The sequence below is a fragment of the Erythrolamprus reginae genome, chromosome 2 (genome assembly GCF_031021105.1).
Source record: "Erythrolamprus reginae isolate rEryReg1 chromosome 2, rEryReg1.hap1, whole genome shotgun sequence".
Classification (NCBI taxonomy): Eukaryota; Metazoa; Chordata; class Lepidosauria; order Squamata; family Dipsadidae; genus Erythrolamprus; species Erythrolamprus reginae.
In genome coordinates this window covers 20,434,601-20,449,718 of record NC_091951.1, presented here as the reverse complement: position 1 = coordinate 20,449,718, position 15,118 = coordinate 20,434,601, and the positions used below count along the sequence as shown (strand labels likewise).

Below are 15,118 nucleotides of genomic sequence, written 5' to 3'. Positions count from 1 at the left end.
TGGCACAAGAAGGCACTAACAAATTATTATTATTATTATTATTATTATTATTATTATTATTTATTAGATTTGTATGCCGCCCCTCTCTGTAGACTCAGGGCGGCTCACAACAATAACAAAGACAATGTAAGAACAAATCTAATAATTTAAAAAACACTAAAACCCCCATTATTAAAAGCAAGCATACACACAAATATACCATGCATAAACTGTATAGGCCTGGGGGGGAAGGAATATCTCAATTCCCCCATGCCTGACGGCAGAGATGGGTCTTAAGAACTTTACAAAAGGCAAGGAGGGTGGGGGCAGTTCTGATCTCCGGGGGGAGCTGGTTCCAGAGGGTCGGGGCCGCCACAGAGAAGGCTCTTCTCCTGGGTCCCGCCAAATGACATTGTTTAGTCGACGGGACCCGGAGAAGGCCAACTCTGTGGGACCTAACCGGTCGCTGGGATTCGTGCGGCAGAAGGCGGTCCCGGAGATATTCTGGTCCAATGCCATAATGTTTATAATGTTTGCCTCCCATCACCTGCAGGCAATGGAACCAAATCCCCAAATCACATCGGCACGTTGCTTCCTCTGGAAGGACTCAGAGCGGTCCAAACTGGGCCGAAAGAGGTAGGTGCTGTTCTAACGGAGTAGTTTTTTGGGGGCAGACTTGGAAATATGGTGGCGTTTATTTCTGGCTAGAATTCCAACCCACTCCATTGTTGGCTCTGTTAGCCGGGAATTTATTTACAATTGATCTCATTGGACTTGCCGAAATGGCTTCCGCAGCCCTAAATCCGAAGATGACAAACAACTGGCCTCGGGATTCAAGAAAGCAGGTAGTCCTCGATTTACGACTACGATTGAGCCCAAAATTTCTTTCGCTAAGTGATACACTGCCTAAATGATTTGTGCTCTGTTTTATAACATTTCTTGCCACGATCAGGTATAGTAGTTCATCTCGGTTCCGACCAGATTGCCCAAACCGTTGGTGACCTGTACTGTTGGCATCACAGATTTGGTTCTGTCGGTGCTGATCCGTGCACGCCGTCATCTTTTTTTCCTGAATTTTCACCGGATTTTTCTGTGTTTTGATGGCTTCTCCTTGTTCTGTGCTTTAAAAAAAACCCTTCCATCTGCCCCCAGGTTAATACTGACCTTTATTTCTCTTAGGTTTATTAGAGCAATGTTTCCCAACCTTGGCAACTTAAAGGTATCTGGACTTCAACTCCCAGAATTCCCCAGCCAGCGTTTGCTGGCTGGGAATTCTGGGAGTTGAAGTCCAAATATCTTCAAGTTGCCAAGGTTGGGAAACACTGTATTAGAATCAGTCAGGTGTTGGGCGGCCTATAAATCCAACAAATAAATAAATAAATTATGGGGGGGGGATGTTGGGCAATAGGATCTGATGGGAAGTCACGGTGTCTTCTCCTTGCAGGAACCGACGGACCTCAAAGAAACAGACGTACGATTGCAGACAGCCAAGCAGAGGGTGAACCGCCCAGCCCACCAGAGCGTAGCCTGGCAGATCCTACAGGAAGAACATGAAAACATCAGTTGTTTAAGTGAGGATGGTACGTACAGTCCAGCAAGGGTGGGAAATATCAGCCCACCCGTTTTACATGTTTCTGTGTACTTATTAACCGATGAAAAAAAATAGATACAGTGGTACCTCATCATACCAACTTAACTGGTTCCAGGAAGAGGTTCGTAAGGTGAAAAGTTCGTAAGATGAAACAATGTTTCCCATAGGAACCAATGTAAAAGCAAATAATGCGTGCAAATCCTTCAGGAAAATCACAAACTTTAGAAGGGAGGCGAACAGAGGGCAGGGAGGAGCAGCTAAAGGGGGCGGGTGGAAGAAGCAAGGCTAGGCTAAAGGGTGAGTGGGAAGGAAGAAAGGCCCCTCCCTTTTCTTTCTTCAAAAGACACCCTTTCAGTTCCTTTGCAAGCACGTTGTTCTCTGCAAAATTTTTCCTCCCCCAAGCTGCCCCTCCCTCCTCCCTTTTCTTTCTTAAAAAGACACCCTTTCAGTTCCTTTGCAAGCACGTTGTTCTCTGCAAAATGTTTCCTACTCCAAGCAGCCCCTCCCTTTTCTTTCTTCAAAAAAGGGGAAAAAAAGAAACCCCTTCATCCCAGCAGCAGCTGCTTGGGTTCATAAGGTGAAAATAGTTCGGAAGAAGAGGCAAAAAAATCTTAAACACCGGGTTCATATTTATTTATTATTTATTTATTTATTATTTGGATTTGTAGGCCGCCCCTCTCCGAAGACTCGGGGCGGCTCACAACAAGTGAAACAATCATAAAATCCAATTAATTAAAATATTTAAAGATTTTTTTTAAAAACCCATATACTAACAGACACACACACAAGCATACCATGTATAAATTAAACGTGCCCAGGGGAGATGTTTAATTTCCCCATGCCTGACGGCAAAGGTGGGTCTTAAGGAGTTTACGGAAGGCAGGAAGAGGAGGGGCAGTTCTAATCTCCGGGGGGAGTTGGTTCCAGAGAGCCGGTGCCGCCACAGAGAAGGCTCTTCCCCTGGGACCCGCCAACCGACATTGTTTAGTTGACGGGACCCGGAGAAGGCCCACTCTGTGGGACCTAATCGGTCGCTGGGATTCGTGCGGCAGGAGGCGGTCTCGGAGATATTCTGGTCCAATGCCATGAAGGGCTTTAAAGGTCATAACCAACACTTTGAATTGTGACCGGAAATTGATCGGCAGCCAATGCAGACTGCGGAGTGATGGTGAAACATGGGCATACCTAGGTAAGCCCATGACTGCTCTCGCAGCTGCATTCTGCACGATCTGAAGTTTCCGAACACTTTTCAAAGGTAGCCCCATGTAGAGAGCCCCATGTAGAGAGCCCCATGTAGAGAGCCCCATGTAGAGAGCCCCATGTAGGTAGCCCCATGTAGAGAGCCCCATGTAGGTAGCCCCATGTAGAGAGCCCCATGTAGGTAGCCCCATGTAGAGAGCCCCATGTAGAGAGCCCCATGTAGAGAGCCCCATGTAGAGAGCCCCATGTAGAGAGCCCCATGTAGGTAGCCCCACGTAGAGAGCCCCACGTAGAGAGCCCCACGTAGAGAGCCCCACGTAGAGAGCCCCACGTAGAGAGCCCCACGTAGAGAGCCCCACGTAGAGAGCCCCACGTAGAGAGCCCCACGTAGAGAGCCCCACGTAGAGAGCCCCACGTAGAGAGCCCCATGTAGAGAGCCCCATGTAGGTAGCCCCATGTAGAGAGCCCCATGTAGAGAGCCCCATGTAGGTAGCCCCATGTAGAGAGCCCCATGTAGAGAGCCCCATGTAGGTAGCCCCATGTAGAGAGCCCCATGTAGGGAGCCCCATGTAGAGAGCCCCATGTAGGTAGCCCCATGTAGAGAGCCCCATGTAGGTAGCCCCATGTAGAGAGCCCCATGTAGAGAGCCCCATGTAGAGAGCCCCATGTAGGTAGCCCCATGTAGAGAGCCCCATGTAGGTAGCCCCATGTAGAGAGCCCCATGTAGAGAGCCCCATGTAGAGAGCCCCATGTAGGTAGCCCCATGTAGAGAGCCCCAAGTAGGGAGCCCCATGTAGAGAGCCCCATGTAGGGAGCCCCATGTAGAGAGCCCCATGTAGGTAGCCCCATGTAGAGAGCCCCATGTAGAGAGCCCCATGTAGAGAGCCCCATGTAGAGAGCCCCATGTAGAGAGCCCCACGTAGAGAGCCCCACGTAGAGAGCCCCACGTAGAGAGCCCCACGTAGAGAGCCCCACGTAGAGAGCCCCACGTAGAGAGCCCCACGTAGAGAGCCCCACGTAGAGAGCCCCACGTAGAGAGCCCCACGTAGAGAGCCCCACGTAGAGAGCCCCACGTAGAGAGCCCCACGTAGGTAGCCCCACGTAGAGAGCCCCATGTAGGTAGCCCCATGTAGAGAGCCCCATGTAGGTAGCCCCATGTAGAGAGCCCCATGTAGAGAGCCCCATGTAGAGAGCCCCATGTAGGTAGCCCCATGTAGAGAGCCCCATGTAGGTAGCCCCATGTAGAGAGCCCCATGTAGAGAGCCCCACGTAGAGAGCCCCATGTAGGTAGCCCCATGTAGAGAGCCCCATGTAGGGAGCCCCATGTAGGGAGCCCCATGTAGGTAGCCCCATGTAGAGAGCCCCATGTAGGTAGCCCCATGTAGAGAGCCCCATGTAGAGAGCCCCATGTAGAGAGCCCCATGTAGAGAGCCCCATGTAGAGAGCCCCATGTAGAGAGCCCCATGTAGAGAGCCCCATGTAGAGAGCCCCATGTAGAGAGCCCCATGTAGGTAGCCCCATGTAGAGAGCCCCATGTAGGGAGCCCCATGTAGAGAGCCCCATGTAGAGAGCCCCATGTAGAGAGCCCCATGTAGAGAGCCCCATGTAGAGAGCCCCATGTAGAGAGCCCCATGTAGAGAGCCCCATGTAGAGAGCCCCATGTAGAGAGCCCCATGTAGGTAGCCCCATGTAGAGAGCCCCATGTAGGTAGCCCCATGTAGAGAGCCCCATGTAGAGAGCCCCATGTAGGTAGCCCCATGTAGAGAGCCCCATGTAGGTAGCCCCATGTAGAGAGCCCCATGTAGGTAGCCCCATGTAGAGAGCCCCATGTAGGGAGCCCCATGTAGAGAGCCCCATGTAGGGAGCCCCATGTAGGGAGCCCCATGTAGAGAGCCCCATGTAGAGAGCCCCATGTAGGTAGCCCCATGTAGGGAGCCCCATGTAGAGAGCCCCATGTAGAGAGCCCCATGTAGAGAGCCCCATGTAGAGAGCCCCATGTAGAGAGCCCCATGTAGGTAGCCCCATGTAGAGAGCCCCATGTAGAGAGCCCCATGTAGAGAGCCCCATGTAGAGAGCCCCATGTAGAGAGCCCCATGTAGGTAGCCCCATGTAGAGAGCCCCATGTAGAGAGCCCCATGTAGGGAGCCCCATGTAGAGAGCCCCATGTAGAGAGCCCCATGTAGGGAGCCCCATGTAGGGAGCCCCATGTAGAGAGCCCCATGTAGAAAGCCCCATGTAGAGAGCCCCATGTAGAGAGCCCCATGTAGAGAGCCCCATGTAGGTAGCCCCATGTAGAGAGCCCCATGTAGAGAGCCCCATGTAGAGAGCCCCATGTAGGTAGCCCCATGTAGAGAGCCCCATGTAGAGAGCCCCATGTAGAGAGCCCCATGTAGAGAGCCCCATGTAGAGAGCCCCATGTAGAGAGCCCCATGTAGGTAGCCCCATGTAGAGAGCCCCATGTAGAGAACCCCATGTAGGTAGCCCCATGTAGGTAGCCCCATGTAGAGAGCCCCATGTAGGGAGCCCCATGTAGGGAGCCCCATGTAGAGAGCCCCATGTAGAGAGCCCCATGTAGGGAGCCCCATGTAGAGAGCCCCATGTAGAGAGCCCCATGTAGAGAGCCCCATGTAGAGAGCCCCATGTAGAGAGCCCCATGTAGAGAGCCCCATGTAGAGAGTCCCATGTAGAGAGCCCCATGTAGAGAGCCCCATGTAGAGAGCCCCATGTAGAGAGCCCCATGTAGAGAGCCCCATGTAGAGAGCCCCATGTAGAGAGCCCCATGTAGGTAGCCCCATGTAGAGAGCCCCATGTAGAGAGCCCCATGTAGAGAGCCCCATGTAGGGAGCCCCATGTAGGTAGCCCCATGTAGGTAGCCCCATGTAGAGAGCCCCATGTAGAGAGCCCCATGTAGAGAGCCCCATGTAGGTAGCCCCATGTAGAGAGCCCCATGTAGGGAGCCCCATGTAGAGAGCCCCATGTAGAGAGCCCCATGTAGAGAGCCCCATGTAGGTAGCCCCATGTAGAGAGCCCCATGTAGGGAGCCCCATGTAGGGAGCCCCATGTAGAGAGCCCCATGTAGAGAGCCCCATGTAGAGAGCCCCATGTAGAGAGCCCCATGTAGAGAGCCCCATGTAGAGAGCCCCATGTAGAGAGCCCCATGTAGAGAGCCCCATGTAGAGAGCCCCATGTAGAGAGCCCCATGTAGAGAGCCCCATGTAGAGAGCCCCATGTAGAGAGCCCCATGTAGAGAGCCCCATGTAGAGAGCCCCATGTAGGGAGCCCCATGTAGGTAGCCCCATGTAGGTAGCCCCATGTAGAGAGCCCCATGTAGAGAGCCCCATGTAGAGAGCCCCATGTAGGTAGCCCCATGTAGAGAGCCCCATGTAGAGAGCCCCATGTAGGTAGCCCCATGTAGAGAGCCCCATGTAGAGAGCCCCATGTAGGGAGCCCCATGTAGGTAGCCCCATGTAGAGAGCCCCATGTAGAGAGCCCCATGTAGAGAGCCCCATGTAGAGAGCCCCATGTAGGTAGCCCCATGTAGAGAGCCCCATGTAGAGAGCCCCATGTAGAGAGCCCCATGTAGGGAGCCCCATGTAGGTAGCCCCATGTAGGTAGCCCCATGTAGAGAGCCCCATGTAGAGAGCCCCATGTAGAGAGCCCCATGTAGGTAGCCCCATGTAGAGAGCCCCATGTAGAGAGCCCCATGTAGGTAGCCCCATGTAGAGAGCCCCATGTAGAGAGCCCCATGTAGGTAGCCCCATGTAGAGAGCCCCATGTAGAGAGCCCCATGTAGGGAGCCCCATGTAGGTAGCCCCATGTAGAGAGCCCCATGTAGAGAGCCCCATGTAGAGAGCCCCATGTAGAGAGCCCCATGTAGGTAGCCCCATGTAGAGAGCCCCATGTAGAGAGCCCCATGTAGAGAGCCCCATGTAGGGAGCCCCATGTAGGTAGCCCCATGTAGGTAGCCCCATGTAGAGAGCCCCATGTAGAGAGCCCCATGTAGAGAGCCCCATGTAGGTAGCCCCATGTAGAGAGCCCCATGTAGAGAGCCCCATGTAGAGAGCCCCATGTAGAGAGCCCCATGTAGGTAGCCCCATGTAGGTAGCCCCATGTAGAGAGCCCCATGTAGAGAGCCCCATGTAGAGAGCCCCATGTAGGTAGCCCCATGTAGGTAGCCCCATGTAGAGAGCCCCATGTAGAGAGCCCCATGTAGGGAGCCCCATGTAGGTAGCCCCATGTAGAGAGCCCCATGTAGAGAGCCCCATGTAGAGAGCCCCATGTAGAGAGCCCCATGTAGGTAGCCCCATGTAGAGAGCCCCATGTAGAGAGCCCCATGTAGAGAGCCCCATGTAGGGAGCCCCATGTAGGTAGCCCCATGTAGGTAGCCCCATGTAGAGAGCCCCATGTAGAGAGCCCCATGTAGAGAGCCCCATGTAGGTAGCCCCATGTAGAGAGCCCCATGTAGAGAGCCCCATGTAGGTAGCCCCATGTAGAGAGCCCCATGTAGAGAGCCCCATGTAGGTAGCCCCATGTAGAGAGCCCCATGTAGAGAGCCCCATGTAGGGAGCCCCATGTAGGTAGCCCCATGTAGAGAGCCCCATGTAGAGAGCCCCATGTAGAGAGCCCCATGTAGAGAGCCCCATGTAGGTAGCCCCATGTAGAGAGCCCCATGTAGAGAGCCCCATGTAGAGAGCCCCATGTAGGGAGCCCCATGTAGGTAGCCCCATGTAGGTAGCCCCATGTAGAGAGCCCCATGTAGAGAGCCCCATGTAGAGAGCCCCATGTAGGTAGCCCCATGTAGAGAGCCCCATGTAGAGAGCCCCATGTAGGTAGCCCCATGTAGAGAGCCCCATGTAGAGAGCTGCCATGTATCTTGAAAGGTTCGTTAGAAGAGGCGTTTGTAAGATGAGGTACCACTGTACATGATTTCTCCTGTAGTTAATTGGGGAGTCAGGAAATTTCTAATTGTTTGGAATAGAATACAATAGAATACAATAGAACAATACAATACAATACAATACAGTACAATAGAATTCTTTATTGACACAAGGAATTTGTCTTTGTTGCATACTGTGTGTTCCCAGTGTACATAAAAGAAAAGATACATTTGTTAAGAATCATGAGGTAAAAACATTTAATGATTGTCATAGGGATCAAATAAGCAATCAGGAAGCAATCAATATTAATATAAACCATAAGGATACAAGCAACAAGTTACAGTCATACAATCATAAGTGGGTGGAGATGGGTCATAGGAACGATGAGAAAAACTAATAGCAATGAAGCCTTAGTGAATAGTGTTGAGGGAATTATTTGTTTAGCAGAGTGATAGCGTTTGGGAAAAAACTGTTCTTGTGTCTAGTTGTTTTGGTGTGTGCTCTGTAGTGACGTTTTGAGGGTAGGAGCTGAAACAGTTTATGTCCAGTATGCGAGGGGTCAGTAAATATTTTCACTGCCCTCTTTTTGACTCATGGAAGTATACAAGTCCTCAATGGAAGGCAAGTTGGCAGCAATTGTTTTTTCCTGCCAAACGGAAAGGAGAGATTAAACCTGAACACTTGCTTCAAAAGAAACATGACCTACGTATTTTATTTTATGTATTCTTTGTTCTTGAATGAAGTTAAAATGCTGGGAATTGTCACTATTCAAACAATTTATCTCTCTATTGTCTGTCTGTCTGTCTGTCTGTCTGTCTATCATCAATCATTCATCATTGTCTATCATCTTATCTATCTATCTATCTATCATCAATCATCTGTCATTATCTGTCTGTCTATTATCTACATCATCAACCATCCGTCATTATATCATCATTCTCTATCTAGTTATCTATCTATTGTCTGCCTATCTGTCTGTCTATCATCAATCTTTCATCATTGTCTGTCTATCATCTTACCTACCTACCTACCTACCTACCTACCTACCTACCTATCTATCTATCTATCTATCTATCATCAATCATCCGTCATTATCTATCTGTCTATTATCTATATCTATCATCAACCATCCGTCCTTATATCATCATTGTCTATCTATCTAGTTATCTATCTACCTGTCATCAATCATTCATCATTATCTATCTATCTTACATCTATTTACATTTTTTATTAAATAGTTTTTTTCAAGGTTAAAAGATAAGCACACACAAATTTAAAAAGTAGGAAAAGAAAGATAAAGAAAAAAGTGTCAAAAAATAATAGAATGAGAAAAAAAAAGAATGTATTTGAAAGATACGACTTCCAATCTTTTCAGCAGACATACGTGAAACCCAGGGGCGGATTGCTATTACTGCCACTACCAGTGCATTGCTATGCGCAACTCCAGCATGCGTCCCCCTTGCGAGATTTTGCTTCTGCACATGTGCACAAGACAAAAAATACAAAAAATTGAAGAAAAAAGATGGCGGTGTCCCTCGGACTGCCACTGGAGCGGTCGTGTGCAAATTTTCACAACCTGGCAGCCACTACTGGTGCACAGCCCTATGGGCGCCACCATCTTTTTTCTTCAATTTTTTTCTATTTTTTTTTGTAGCAACCCACTACAGTGTTTCCTCAATTTTTGCAGGTTCGAACTTTGTGAAACATCTATACCACGGTTTTTCCAAAATATTAATTAAAAAATACTTCACGTTTTTTTCCCCTATACCACGGTTTTTCCCGCCCGCTGATGTCATGTGTCATTGCCAAACTTTCGTCTGCCTTTAAAAAACATTTTTTTAAATAAACTTTAAAAAATAAACATGGTGAGTAATAATCTAAATGGTTGCTAAGGGAATGGGAAATTGTAATTTAGGGGTTTAAAGTGTTAAGGGAAGGCTTGGGATACTGTTCATAGCCAAAAATAGTGTATTTACTTCCGCATCTCTACTTCGCGGAAATTCGACTTTCGCGGGCGGTCTTGGAACGCATCCCCCGTGAAAGTGAAAATTGAGGGAACACTGTACTGGTGATACCACCCCTTTCATAATTAGAGTTCTCTTCTTCCCGTAACTAGACATTTGTCATCAGTAAATCCAGAAAAACCACCAGTTAGGCTGTATGTTATTACTGTTGTGGCCTCGGGACAGGATTAAAAGATGTTTCTCTCGTTCTGCAGGTGACAGAAGGGAGAATAGGCTTAAAGTGCAGACTTTTCAGGGTGGAGAAGATGCAGAAGTGATAGGCGGCAGGGACCCCGTGATAAGCCCCGAGAATCTGGCATTAAAAGCCGAGATGGAAGAAGAAAGCCGCGATCCCAATCAACAGGCGTGGAGCCCACCGCTGCAAATTGAGGCTACAGGCCACATGCCTGAAAAGGATGTTCCTGCTACAGAAAAAACCAACAAGGGTAAAGTGGCCATGTTGTCCCAGTATGATAAAAGGTACCTCTACCAGGTGGAACTGAATCCCATACCTTCTGCGGAGAAATTGGACCACTGTCCTCAGAGATTTGAGGACAGCTACCAAGGTGCTTCAAACATGAACCAAGAGGAGAAAGACGTCGCCAGTGAGCCAAGGGTTGAAATCTCCGAGAACGGAACCGGGAATAACGCGAACACTTATCTGAGTAACAGTCGCGGAGAAACACCGAACAATTCTCCCGAATCTGGGAAAACCTCGACCAACCCAAGTTCCCTAAACAGATTTCCGGCGTGTAATAATCCCGAAGAGGAATGGTACGAGTGTTCCCACTGTGGGAAGGGCTTCAACAAGGCCAAATACTGGAAACAGCACCAGAAAATCCACACGGGGGAGAAGCCGTACAAATGTTCCCACTGTGGGAAGTGTTTCAACCAGTCGGGAAACCTGAAGACCCACCAAAGGATCCACACGGGCGAGAGGCCCTACAAATGCTCCCAGTGTGGGAAGTGCTTCAGCCACACCAACTGTTTGAAGATGCACCAGAGGATCCACACGGGGGAGACCTACAAGTGTGCCCAGTGTGGGAAGTGCTTCCGGGAGACGGGGATTTTGAAGAGGCATCAACGCACTCATACTCGGGAGAGACCCTACAAATGCTCCCAGTGTGGGAAGTGCTTCAGCCTGTCGGGAATCCTCAAGAGGCATCAGAGGACCCACACGGGCGAAAGACCCTACAAATGTTCCCAGTGCGGGAAGGGCTTCAATCAGATGGGGACGTTGAAGAAGCACCAGAGAATTCACACGGGCGAGAAGCCGTACAAATGTCCCCACTGCCAGAAGTGCTTCAACGAGAGGGGGAATTTGAAGAGGCACCAGAGGATCCACGCCAGAGAGAGCCTTAACATCATACAGGAATTCATCTTGGAAAATGACCACATTAATGTGGCCAAGGTGGGAAAGACTTCTGCAGAGGAAGAATTCTGAAGTGGCATTAAATGAATAAACATCGTGCTAGAGGGATACGCTTAGGAAATTCTTAGTACAAGGGTCTCCAAACCTGGCAATATTAATTTCTTAAGGAATTGGAGGCTAAAAGCACATTATTATTATTATTATTATTATTATTATTATTATTATTATTATTATTTATTGGATTTGTATGCCGCCCCTCTCTGCAGACTCGGGATGGCTAACAACAGTAACAAAACAGTATAATCCAATACTAAAAACAGTTAAAACCGATTATATAAAAATCAATCATACATACAGACATACCATGCATAAAATTTTAAAGGCCTAGGGGGAAAGAGTATCTCAGTTCCCCCATGCCTGGCGGCAGAGGTGGGTTTTAAGCAGCTTACGAAAGGCAAGGTGGGTGGGGGCAATTCTAATCTCTGGGGGGAGTTGGTTCCAGAGGGCTCTTCCCCTGGGTCTCGCCAAACGACATAAAGAACGGTTGCAGGAATTGAGTAGGTCTAGTGTCAGGGTTCCAAGGAATAACCTCCAGAATAAATAGGACTCCGAGGCAGTTAGATTGCTGGAAGAACCTATTGGAAGAAAGAACTTATTTATTGGAAAAATCATGTTGGCACAGGCTGGTGAAAAATATGAAAATATTCCTGCAGTTTTCACCAAGTTAAAAGTTTTTTTCCCCCCTTTCCCATGTGACAGTCAGTCACATGGCCCAATCATTGAGTCATCTGGTTGCCTGGTAACATTACTCTGCCTCCCTTCAACCACCTTGGTTCCCAGGAGAAAATATTTTGTTTTGGCTAAAACACCCTATATCTCTATTCAATTCAATTCAATTCAATTTATTAGATTTGTATGCTGCCCCTCTCCGAAGACTCGGGGCTGCTCACAACAATAACAAAAACAGTATAACAATGGAACAAATCTAATAATAAAAATTATATAAAACCCCCAACTGTTAAAAACCATACAACACATACATACCAAACATAAAATATGAGAAAGCCTGGGGGAGATGTCTTAGTTCCCGCATGCCTGGCAATATAGGTGGGTCTTGAGTAACTTGGGAAAGACAAGGAGGGTGGGGGCTGTTCTAATCTCCGGGGGGAGTTGATTCCAGAGGGCAGGGGCCGCCACAGATAAGGCTCTTCCCCTGGGCCCCACCATTCCCCCCCTTCCTAACTCTCAGCTCCATTGTGGCAACCCTGAAGCCCAGAAAATGGCCTTCCTCCAGGGCAGCTTCAGGGTTGACATCTAGTTTAACCAAAAGAAAGACCAGGGGAGACATGATAGCAGTATTCCGATATCTCAGGGGTTGCCACAAAGAAGAGGGAGTCGTGCTATTCTCCAAAGCACCAGAGGGTAGAACAAGAAGCGCGATGGAAACTGTTAGATCCTTGCAGGAATGAAGGACTACAGTCTTGTAAAAGTAACGGTTCTTTATTAACAGAAGTAACGGTTACAGAACTGGAAACGAGACAAAACATGGCCGTGCCTGGCAGCTATATATATGCCGGGCTGTCAGGCTGAGCCAACCAATCTCCTTGCAGTATTTTCCCGCCCAAGGGATGTGGGGCGGGTACAAGGCCTAACTGTCCTCTGGACCCAACAGAAACTAATCAAGGAGAGAAGCAAACTAGAACTGACAGAACAATTAATCAGTGGAACACTGTTGCCTTCAGAAGCGTGGGTACTCTAACACAAGATATTTTTAAGACTATATTGGACAGCTATTTGTCGGAAGTGGTACAGAGTTTCCTAACCGAGCAGTGAGTTGGAGCAGAAGTCCTCCCAGGTCCCTTCCAAATCTTGTTATTTTGTTATTCTGTTATTTATGGCTGGCTGGAGAATTCTGGGAGTTGAATTCCACAAGCCTTAAAAGTTGCCATGTTTGAAGAACTGGTCTAGGAGATCACCCCTAAAGACTTCCACATTTATTTATAAGGAAAAATCCTAGCATTGGGAGCAGTGTTCCCTCTAATTTTGGGGGGGGGGGTGGGCGGAAAAGTATAGTGTCTGAGGGGCAGTCCCTTCAGGACTGGGCGGCACAGAAATAATAAATAAATAAGTAAATAAACAAACAAACAAACAAATAAAAAACCCACCCTGTTTTGCCTCAGATAATTTCAAAATAAAATACTGTACTGTGTGTCTATAACAGTGAGCTCACAATAGGGCAACTCTATCAATATCAAAATGCCACTTAAATAGTTGAGCTAGTTTCAAACTAGATTTTGATTTTCTTTCTCTCTTCCTTACTCCCATTCTTTTTCTTTCTCTTTTCCTTCTTCTCTTTTTTCTATCTGTTTCTCTCTCTTCCTCTCTTCCTCTCTCTCTCTTTCCCTCTCGGCTTCTGGGCAGGTTTGAAAAACTCTGAGTTGGTGATGATTTTTAAGTGAGCCATGCATGGCTCACTGCTCAGCTTAGAGGGAACTATGATTGGGAGTCCTTGGAGAGGGGCGGCATACAAATCCAATTAATAAATAATAATAATAATAAATAAATTGTTAAACAAATTGGATCAGTTATTTCAGAATGGTGGTGGATTCCTTTTCACTTATTTGAGCCAGAATATTTGCCGTGGATTATTTCAACACGTGGATTCCTGTACAGTAGTAGTGGGAATGGATTTGTTGACTCTTACTCCATTTTTCTATGATTGTATACCAGAGATACATTATAAAAAAATATTCTCAGTGAAATACTTAACGCAGCAGAACTGGAGGCACATCTGACATAGAATCTGTGCAGAAATATGTGTGAAATCAAATAAGCAATTCGGCTGCATTGCCACAAACTGTACCAGAAAGTTCCTTGCAGAAAACCTTTGTCTGAGCTGGTTGTGGTTTCTCCATCATCTTGCTCAATTAAAAAAAAAAAAATCAACCTTTCATTTTATACTATTTGTATAGACACTTATGAGATAAGGAAATAAACAGAAATGAAAACTGACTGAATCCCAGTATCGAGTTTTGTCTTTTTCATCATAGCCGTACAACTGGGTCGCATTTTCCATCACGCCGTCCATCCGGACTTCTTTTTGATAGTTCAAGCGAGTCCTTCACTTACAACACTTTTTATTTTGGGGTAGGAATTTTTTTAAATTTTTCTCTCTCCACATACATTCATCGGTGCAATACGCCTTCTATTTTAGTGCAATGAAATACAAATATTTTGTTGGTAAATAGTATTCCTCTATTTAATACTATCTTTTAAAAAATTTTTTTTTTATTAATTTTCTTTAAACACACGAGACAAACGACATTTAACATTTAAAGGAGCTACCAGAACTGAACACAGTATTCCTTATATAGAGCGCTGGTGAGACCACATTTGGAATACTGTGTTCAGTTCTGGAGACCTCACCTACAAAAAGATATTGACAAAATTGAACGGGTCCAAAGACGGGCTACAAGAATGGTGGAAGGTCTTAAGCATAAAACGTATCAGGAAAGACTTCATGAACTCAATCTGTACAGTCTGGAGGACAGAAGGAAAAGGGGGGACATGATCGAAACATTTAAATATGTTAAAGGGTTAAATAAGGTCCAGGAGGGAAGTGTTTTTAATAGGAAAGTGAACACAAGAACAAGGGGACACAATCTGAAGTTATTTGGGGGAAAGATCAAAAGCAACGTGAGAATATTATTTCACTGAAAGAGTAGTAGATCCTTGGAACAAACTTCCAGCAGACGTGGTTGGTAAATCCACAGTAACTGAATTTAAACATGCCTGGGATAAACATATATCCATCCTAAGATAAAATATAGGAAATACATAAGGGCAGACTAGATGGACCATGAGGTCTTTTTCTGCCGTCAGTCTTCTATGTTTCTATGAAAGGAATTTCCAGTAAAAAAGGCCTCATTTGATACCAAGAGAGGAAAAATAAGAATGAAATGTAGCAACTGTATTAGAACTTTCTGGGAGTCGGAAATATCCCTTCAATTTTTAGGAATTGATAGTATCGTCTGCTGGGTTTACAGAGCATATTGAGGGGGCGGTGAGGAACTACGGCAAGTTTACGACCTGTGGA

General features: G+C 47.3%; 1 protein-coding gene across 1 annotated transcript in view; it reads left to right on the top strand.

The window, feature by feature from the left end:
• Positions 1-11,130, top strand: part of LOC139159229 (zinc finger protein 850-like) — a 47,674-nt gene extending 36,544 nt beyond the window's left edge. The window contains exons 9-11 of the mRNA XM_070736576.1: positions 533-615; positions 1,424-1,559; positions 9,866-11,130. Coding sequence (XP_070592677.1) covers positions 533-615; positions 1,424-1,559; positions 9,866-11,094 — 1,448 coding nt within the window. The 3' untranslated portion in view covers positions 11,095-11,130. The remainder of the gene's footprint in view (positions 1-532; positions 616-1,423; positions 1,560-9,865) is intronic.
• Positions 11,131-15,118: the final 3,988 nt, after the last annotated feature.